At 48.5% G+C, this 9,612-nt stretch overlaps 1 protein-coding gene across 1 annotated transcript; it reads left to right on the top strand.

Annotated features, from left to right (window-relative positions):
• Window positions 1-245: 245 nt before the first annotated feature.
• Window positions 246-6,688, top strand: LOC138685758 (uncharacterized). The gene is made up of 3 exons (XM_069786107.1): window positions 246-293; window positions 872-3,419; window positions 5,300-6,688. The coding sequence occupies exons 1-2, from the start codon at window positions 246-248 to the stop codon at window positions 1,928-1,930; spliced, it is 1,107 nt and encodes a 368-aa protein (XP_069642208.1). The 3' UTR covers window positions 1,931-3,419; window positions 5,300-6,688.
• Window positions 6,689-9,612: the final 2,924 nt, after the last annotated feature.

Genomic DNA, 9,612 nt, shown 5'->3' with positions numbered 1-9,612 from the left:
TCTCGCGATGTTACGGAAAGACGGAGGGTTAGTCGCAGCCTTATGACGTATCTGTAACCCCACCTACCCTTGTTAGTATAAAAGGAATCAACTGCGCAATAAAAGGCGGAAGTTGGCGCTCACACTGTGTGTGTTATCTGTCTCTTCCCCTGGTCCGGGCCGACCAGTGATCTAATCGTGGTACCTTGATATGTAGCGAATGCTACATAGTGGTGACCCCGACATGATCGGTCGCACAGGCGATGATGGAACTTGCGAAAGTGATTAAGGTATTGAAGGTGTTAGCTGATGAGGTGGGTGCCCGCGGAACGATTAGGAAGGGCCCCACGGGCGAATGCATCCAGTGGATGTTGCGCCGGGGAGGCATTGGTTCTCCTAGAGAAGTTCTAAACCCCCCAAATTGGGGAGAGATTCGGGAGCTTTTGCTCCAATCTGCGCTCGGGGGCGAGCGCAGAGCTGCAAAATGATTACAAACTTGGGGAAAAGTGGAGAAGGTGGTTACGGAAGGACGGAAGGCTGGGGCGTGCTGGTCGGCGGCGCGAGCTGCTTTGTTCGTGGATGAGGCGCCGCCTCAGGAACTACGGGAGACAGTGCCCCCAGGGACAGTAAGTCAGACTCAGACGGAGTGGGTGACCGTGGAGCGGGGTTCACAGACCGATCTCTCTCTGATTAAGGGTGGGGACGGGGAAGGTACGGCGGAGATGGAGGTTTTTCCTGTTGAAGCGGCATCAGCAGGGCCGGATATGCCCCCCCCCTCGGAAGTTTCTATGGGAAGAATTATGGCAGGTGGTTCGGAGGGACTTAGAGGAATGCCTCTTGGACTGGGTTCCAGGCAGGGATGTTAAGGGACATTTATACCATAACTTGAGAGAGTGGGAGGAACGGCCACCCGCGGGGGGAAATAATTAGGACACTGCGGGGGTTGGGGACGGTGGTAGAGGAGGAAACACCCCCCCGTGAGGGAAATCAGGCGCCCTTGCTGGGAGAGCGGACTGAGCCTCCTGTGCCTGCTGAGCCTGTGCCTGCTGACCCTTTGCCAGCGGAGCCTGTGCCTGTTGGGCCTTTACCTGAGCCTAAGCCTGCTGCGCCATCTACTGCGCCTTTGCCAGAATGGGTTAAACCCTCGTCTGGGTCCCTCCGGAAGTGGCACGAGGTGCCAGCACAGGGCAATTCTGATAGTTCTGATGAGGAGAAGGTGGATGGTGTAATATGGAGGCCATCGAAACCTGCGCCACAGATTCGGACAGAGGAGGGACTGAACGCTTTGCAGAGATTACAGGGGCTGTTGCGGAGGCTTGAGGGGGCCATACAGAATGCGGAGCGTATGGTGCCATTAATGCCTCCCACACAGGGGGCCGGGGATGGCCAGGAAGGGGGCACCCAAAAGGGCACAGACTGGCGACTGGTGGCCAAAGAATGTTGCCTTTCAGGGGGTCAGTTCCAGCCGGTCGTTATCCCTATTCGTGCAGCGGCACGGGGAGGGTATGAGTGGACACCTTTTGATGTAAAGACCATTCGGGAGCTTGCGAGTACTGTGCAGGCACATGGAGCGAGTACTGTGCAGGCACATGGAGTGAATTCCGTGCAGGCGCTCACTTTGTTTGAATGTCTGCTTTCAACGCCTGTTGCGCCCTATGATGTGATGCAGCTGATGAGAGGGGTACTGCCCCCATCATTGCTGTTGTTGTTTAAGGAGGAATGGCGAGCTCAGTGCCTTAAGATCGTGACTGATGCTCAGGCTCCTGGTCACCACCTAGTGGGGGTGACCGTAGAACAACTCATGGGAGAGGGGCAGTTTGCGACACCTCAGGCGCAGGCACAGGGCATGCGCGGACGTGACTTTGCGGCAGTTGCGACTACCGCTTTGGCCGCATTTAAGCATGTCGCGGCTATGGACAGAGCAGATACCCCCTGGGTAAAGATCCGCTAGGGGCTTGCCGAGAGGTTTACTGCTTTTTTAGATTGGCTTCAGCTTGCTATACAGGCTGCAAACATTCCGGAGATGGCTAAGGAAGCGATTGTGGTTGAGTGTGCTAAGGCTCAAGCCAAGCCACAGACCACAGCGCTTCTCTCTCATCTGCCAGTGGGTTCATCATTAGGCGAAATAGTACATCACATACTGGAAAGAGAGCAGCAACAGGAAGCGCGTCCGATAGCGGCGGCTTTGGAACAAGTTTTGCAAGCGGGTACAGGCGCTTGTCACCGATGTGGGGGTAGGGGCCATATAGCGAGGAATTGCGCAACCAGACCCGGAGGGTCGACTCAGGAGGTGGGGGCGGGCAACCTCTGTTGTTGGAGATGTGGTAGGCTCGGCCACAGAGCTCCAGACTGCTGTGTACCCGGGGTCCAGCAGGGGGCTCCGGGGTATGCAAAACAATGAGAACCGATGTCTGGAAATGGTATGGGGGGAGGGATGGGGTCCGGGCCCTCCCCTTTAAATTTTGTACAGGACCCAGCGACAACAACTCAGGATCAAACGATACTCCCGTGGAACTGACCGCCGAGAAAGAGGGACAGGATCAGGGCAATGTAACAACAGTTCCAATAGTTCCTCCTGTTGCCCAAATAGCATTGACCATGGGCATGAAAACCCGTCCAGAAAGTGTGATCACTTTAGAGGTGGAACCGCCCCTTTCTCCACAAAGCATTAGTCTGCTGGCCCAATTAGATACGGGAGCAGATGTCACTGTGATTCCGGTTCATGTCTGGCCCCCAGGGTGGCCCACCATAATACAAGGGCAATTAATAGGGGTGGGGGGGGCGCAAGAGTCAAGGAAAAGTAAAGCCCTGGTAAAAATCACTCTTGCCCAGCCTACAACTGCTGCAGATGCTGATAGGGTGGCGTGGTGCAACCCGATGGTGGCAGTGGTCCCGACAGCTATTCTTGGGCGCTGCTGCCTACAGTGTTGGGGATGTCACCTTTCCATGGATTTTTAATGACGGCCACTGCTGTCTGCCATCCCTTGAAGCTCACTTGGCTAACGGACAAGCCAGTGTGGGTGGAGCAGTGGCCAATGACTGAGGAGAAGCAGGCGGTAGTAGTGGAATTAGTGTAAAGGGAAGTGCAAATGGGCCATCTTGAACCCTCCACCAGTCCCTGGAATACTCCTGTATTTGTCATAAAGAAAAAGTCAGGGGCGTGGCGACTCCTCCATGACTTGCGAGCAGTCAATGCCTGCTTACAGGACATGGGGGCTTTACAGCCAGGACTGCCCTCTCTGGCCATTGTGCCGAAAGGACAAGGTGTCATTGTAATTGATATAAAAGATTGTTTTTTCAGTATTCCCTTACACCCAGGAGATCATGAGCGGTTTGCCTTCTCTATCCCGGAGAGGAACCATCAAGCGCCCATGCAACAGTATCAGTGGAAAATGCTCCCTCAAGGCATGAAAAATTCGCCAACTCTCTGTCAGATCGCGGTAGGTAAGGCCTTGCATTCTTTGCAAAAAGACTACCCGGAGGCTACCATCATACATTATATGGATGACATTTTACTGTCCCATCAGGATGAGTCTGTGTTGCAACGCCTTTATGATCAGACAGTCCAACAACTAAGTTAGTATGGGCTACATAGCTCCCCTAACAAAACACAAATGGAACCTTCTGTTAGTTATCTAGGCACTCAGTTAACCCCCCGCACAGTCACTGCTCAAAGTTTTATGGTCCCTGGCCAAGTGTGTACTTTACATGATGCCCAAAAGTTAGTAGGCAAACTATTGTGGCTGAGGAACTTCATTCCCATTGCGGAAGATGAAATGAATCTCTTGTACCAACTACTTGGGGGGGGGAACCCTTGCAGACGCCAGGTGTATTGCAACCAGTACAACGTGAGTTGCTAGAAAACATAGCCCAACGGGCCCAGCAGTGGGGCCTGCAGAGGTTTCAACCCACACAGCCAATTGATGTGTGGCTCTTTGTGGCCAGTCGCAGCTGCCACGGTGTATTGATACGGACTGCAGAAGGCCCGGAGTGGCCCTTTGCTTGGTTACATCAGGGTAAGGTACACACAGCCATCATTAGTTGGCCGCTTGTATTGGTTTTATGTGGCAAGGTTTTGGTAGCGGGGGGGTTACAGGGGTGGCTCCTGCAAGAAGCTGCTGGAAGCTTCCCCTGTGTTCAAGAGAGAGCGAGCCCATACCAGCCGGCTTTAAGACAGACCCGCCGATGGCCAAGGCCAAGCCAATCAGTGATAGTGGTAACACCTCTGTGATAACATTTTTAAGAAGGAAAAAAGTTGGGACAGTGAGAAACAGCCGCCAGAGAGAGGACTGAGAACATGTAAGAGAAACAACCCTGCGGACACCAAGGTCAGTGAAGAAGGAGGGGGAGGAGATGCTCCAGGCGCCAGAGCAGAGATTCCCCTGCAGCCCGTGGTGAAGACCCTGGTGAGGCAGGCTGTCCCCCTGCAGTCCAGGGAGGTCCACAGTGGAGCAGATATCCACCTGCAGCCCGTGGAGGACCCCACACCGGAGCAGGTGGTTTCCCGAAGGAGGCTGTAACCCCATGGGAACCCTGCGCTGGAGCAGGCTCCTGGCAGGACCTGCGGATCTGTGGAGAGAGGAGCCCACGTTGGAGCAGGTTTTCTGGCAGGACTTGTGACCCTGTGGGGGACCCACGCTGGAGCAGTGTGCTCCTGAAGGACTGCACACCGTGGAAAGGACCCATGCTGGAGCAGTTCGTGAAGAACTGCAGCCCGTGGGAATGGCCCACGTTGGAGAAAGTTTGTGGAGGACTGTCTCCCGTGGGTGGGACCCCACGCTGGAGCAGGGGAAGAGTGTGATGAGCCCTCCCCCTGAGGAGGTGAAGCGGCAGAAAATAACGTGTGATAACCGTAAACCCCATCCCTGTCCCCCTTGTGCTGCTGGGAGGCTTGGGGGAGAAATCCGGGAGTGAAGTTGTGCCCGGGAAAAAGGGAGGGGTGGAGGGAAGGTGTTCTGAGATTTCATTTTATTTCTCATTTACCTTACTCTGGCTGATTTGTAATAAATTGAGCTAATTTTCCCTAAGCTGAGTCTGTTTTGCCCGTGACGGTAATTAGTGAATGATCTCTCCTGTCCTTATCTCGACCCGCAAGCTTTTTTGTTATATTTTTCTCTCCCCTGTCCAGCTGAGGATGGGGGAGTGATAGAATGGCTTTGGTGGGCACCTGGCGTCCAGCCAGGGTCAACCCATCACACTGCTGTTGGTAGCCACCATGATCATGCGTTGCCGAGGGGCTTGTCAACATTTTACTGGCAGAGACCCAAACTGCATTGTTTTGCCCTGCTCCCTAACGCAATGGAATTTGGTTTATCCGCAGGTGTCTGCTTTACAGGGTGCATTAGCAGAGTTTGCGGGGATAATAGCGGGACATGAGGTCCATCCTTGTGGGGAGATCTTGCATGCTTTACCCATTCTTCCAGCACAGCAGGTGGCGAAACACCCTAATGACGGGCGCACAATTTTTACCGATGCGTCCTCCAAGACCAGCAAGGCCGTTTGTGTTTGGAAAGAAGATGGGGCATGGCACCAGGTAGTATATACTGAGCCAAGTTGCTCAGTACAGTTTTTGGAGGCTAAGGCAGTGACCATGGCATTGTTACATTGGCCAACAGAGCCTTTAAATGTCGTCATGGATTCACTGTATGTATATAAGCTTTTGGTTGCGGGGGAATGGGCGCTAGCTTCTTCTACGGACATAGCTGGTATGCTGCTGAATGCCTTACAGTTACATAGTGCGCCCGTTTTCCCTATTCATGTCACCAGTCATTCTGGTCTCCCTGGACCATTAGCTGAAGGGAACAGCTGTGCTGATCAGGCGGCACAAGCGTTGTTGGCTGTTGTTGGCGATTGATAACATCACGCCAGCAAGGGCACGCGCGATAATGTTACACCGCCTCTTGCATTGCGGTCCACGAGGCTTGGTGACACTAACAGGCATTTCTCGTACTGAAGCCAAAGAAATTGTCGCAGCTTGCCCTCATTGTGCCCAAGGACCCCTTTGGGAAGCTGGGGTCAACCCTTGTGGTTTGCGGCCAAATCAGATATGGCAAACAGATACTACAGAATATGCTCCTTTTAAGCCACAGCAGTATTTACATGTTACAGTAGACACTTATAGTAGATATATTCTTACTACAGCGCATACTAAACAGAATAGTTTGGCAGTTATACAACATTGGCATGCTTGCATAGCTTAATTAGGTATTCCACAACAGATTAAGACAGACAATGGTGCAGTTTACATTGGGGAAAAGGTGAAATGGTTTTGTGCAACCTGGGGTATTAATCTTATACAGGGCATCCCTTATAATAGTACCGGCCAGGCCATTGTAGAATGAGCACATCAAACCTTAAAGACCTTGCTCGATTGGCTTAGGGAGGGGGAGCAGGAGGAGCCCTCCTGGTTACAGGATAACACACCTGCTCTCCGTACACAGCGTCTTCTGTTAACTGCGTTAACTTCATTAAATCAGACAGTTCGAGGGGACCTGGAGCAGACGGCGGTGCAGCGACATTTTATGAGTACGGAAGAGAAAGGTCCCTATCCATTGGTCCGCGTGCGTGACTTTCAGACACGCCAATGGGAAGGGCCGTTTGAGCTGCGTTGTCTCGGGCAAGGGTATGCCTGTGTACAGATGCCTGAAGGGCTACTGAAATGGGTCCCTAGTCGTATGGTTCGTCCTGCCCTAACCTCGTAGTGTTTGAGTGTTTTCTTCACAGATCGTTTGGGTATCCGCTACGAATTTCTGGCAGTGGATGCAAAACCAACTGGGGAGCCTGATGTGCATCCGAATGACATCCCTCTCAGAGTCCATCAATACGTGCTTTTATGGGACCCGGCTGTGAGAGATGGAGTTGCAGAATTGCTTACAGCCGGGAATCTGGATGCCGCAGATAATAAGCCTTAATTTTCCATTTACCACTTGTGTGGATTACGTTTAGGTGTGTTTAAGATATAGTGTTTAAATTTAGTTGTAGAAATATGCTTATGTTATAGTACTCTGCACAGTTAGTTTTTTGTGTTCATAACAACAGAAATTAGTTAGTCATAGGGAGGGGGAGATGTAGGGTTTGGCGTCCGGAAGATCTCGCGATGTTACGGAAAGACGGAGGGTTAGTCGCAGCCCTATGACGTATCTGTAACCCCGCCTACCCTTGTCAATATAAAAGGAATCAACTGCGCAATAAAAGGCGGAAGTTGGCGCTCACACTGTGTGTGTTATCTGTCTCTTCCCCTGGTCCGGGCCGACCAGTGATCTAATCATGGTACCTTGATATGTAGCGAATGCTACACTTGGGGCACCTAGAGTTTGTAATTTTAGAGTCCTTTGCAATTTGCATGCTGAAAACAGACATCCTTTTGGTTTCAGTTGTAGTTGCCTTTTGCAGATTGCATTAAGATGGCCCAAAGTAGGTATTCAAGCACACAATTTGTGAACACCTATGAAAAAAAGTTTGATTTTAATTGACTTGTCCAGCATTGCATACATTTTTGAAGGAGAGTTTGGAGCATAATCCAGTAATGCAAGAGAGGCTTCACTGATTTAACCATGTTACCAGCCTTTATAACACCATCCTGCTCATAATATAGCTTTCAGCTGCTGCAGTGAATGATGTAGAGGACACATAGAAAGCAACTTCATTCAGTCAAATCTCTTTCAACAGGTGCCTGGATGATACGTGTGTGTGTGTATATAAATATAAAAAAGCTAAAAGCTGTATTTTTTCAAAAACAGTACATCAGCAATGTCATAGGTCACTTCAGTCCTTGCTTTTCCTAATTTTGGATTCCTTGATGTTACAACCATTACTTTCTTTGTATGTTTTTATAGTTTATCTTTCTTTTAGATACATTCTCTTCATAAATGTTTTTCCATATTTGTATTTATGTTGCTAATTTTCTGGTACGTTTAAGCTACCTTTTTCACAGATTGGTATCATTTAATGAAGCACATTTAGGCCTAGATTTTTGTTGATAGTATCTTAATTCTGTAGTGCTTTTCACACAGGGCTGTAGTATTTGCAGAGTTTGTTTTCTTATCATAACTTTTGAATTTCCTTTCATTTCCTTGGATAATTTTTCTGTTTTCCTGATTCATTATTTTCTCCAATAACTTCTGCCATTCCTGTCACATTTCTTTCCTTTTTATGGACTGAACACCAAGATTTCCTCAGAGAGAGATTGTGATATACTGAGGACTACATGAAAAATGCAAAGAAGAATTTTAACTGAACTGATATTTGCTAAAATAGGTGTTTAAAACAAAAGGTTTTTCTCGTTACACCCCCTTTTAAATTTGTGAAGTAAATATATTTGTATTGAAAGCACATTATTGATGTTTCCAAAGGTTTTCTATTTTTTTTTCATTTAAACATTCCAGTATAAAAATTTTAGATTTCTAGGTTATCTACTTTGTACGCACCTCATCTTCCAAATCTCCAGTCAAGTGACCCTTGCCATGCCACCACCACTATTGTAATATCCTCACTGACTTACTAGAATTACATTGCTTTTACGGCATTGTACTGAGAGCAGAAGAAGTCTGGTTAAATTCATGTTAATTGACACTAATTGGCAGGAAGGGCTTGAAGAGAATGAAGTTTTTAATAAAGCATTAAATAGACAGATGATCTGTTTAAACTGACCAAAGGCATTTTCTTATTCTAAAAATGCTACTGCCTTATTATTCATCTCCTAAAGCTAATTTCTAAACTAAAATCAGCTTGCCAGTCTTGGACTACATGGAGTCCTAGGGCATCTTCATAGTTATCCTGGTTTTGGCTGGGATAGAGTTAATTGTCATCCTAGTAGCTGGTACAGGGTGGTTTGTATAATGTGTAGGAATAATGTTGATAACATGCTGATGTTTTAGTTGTTGCTAAGTAATGCTTATCCTAAGTTAAGGATTTTTCAGTTTCCCATGCTCTGCCAGCAAGCAGGGGCACAAGAAACTGGGAGGGAGCATGGCCAGGACAGCTGACCCAAACTAGCCAAAGGGATATTCCATACCATAGAACATCATGCTCAGTATAGAAACTGGGGGGAGTTGGCCAGGAGGGGCAGATCGCTGCTTGGGCCTCAGTCAGCAGGTGGTGAGCACTTGCATTGTGCATCATTTGTCTTTTCTTGGGTCTAATTTCTCCTTTTTTGTTATATTGCTTTTCATTACAATTATTATTATTGTTATTACATTGTATTATTTTTTGTTGTTATTATTTTATTTTATTTTAATTTATTTTGTTTATTAAACTGTTCTTATCTCAACCTGTGAGTTTTATTTTTTTTTCTGATTCCCCTCCCCATCACACTGGGAGTGGGGAGGAGTGGGTGAGATGCTGCATGGCGCTTAGCTGCTGTCTGGGGTTAAACCACAACAATAGTTAATGATAGTTTTGCCCTACCATGCTCAAATAACTTTCATGTTGGTGACCTATCTCTCCAGTATCAAGGCTAATTCAGCACAAAACCTCCAGGAACATTTTCTTCCCAGTTCTATAGCTGCACTCCATTGCTCTTGAATCTGAGCATCTACTGAATAGTCTTCTAGTCCCTATTCCTTTCTTGAACAGCAAACCTGTGTGTGCAAACTGCAAACTTCTTGCTACTTCTCTGTCTTAGGAGCCTTCTAA

This window comes from Haliaeetus albicilla, chromosome 6 (assembly GCF_947461875.1).
Source record: "Haliaeetus albicilla chromosome 6, bHalAlb1.1, whole genome shotgun sequence".
In the NCBI taxonomy this organism is placed as follows: Eukaryota; Metazoa; Chordata; class Aves; order Accipitriformes; family Accipitridae; genus Haliaeetus; species Haliaeetus albicilla.
This window is presented reverse-complemented; position numbering and strand designations above follow the sequence as displayed.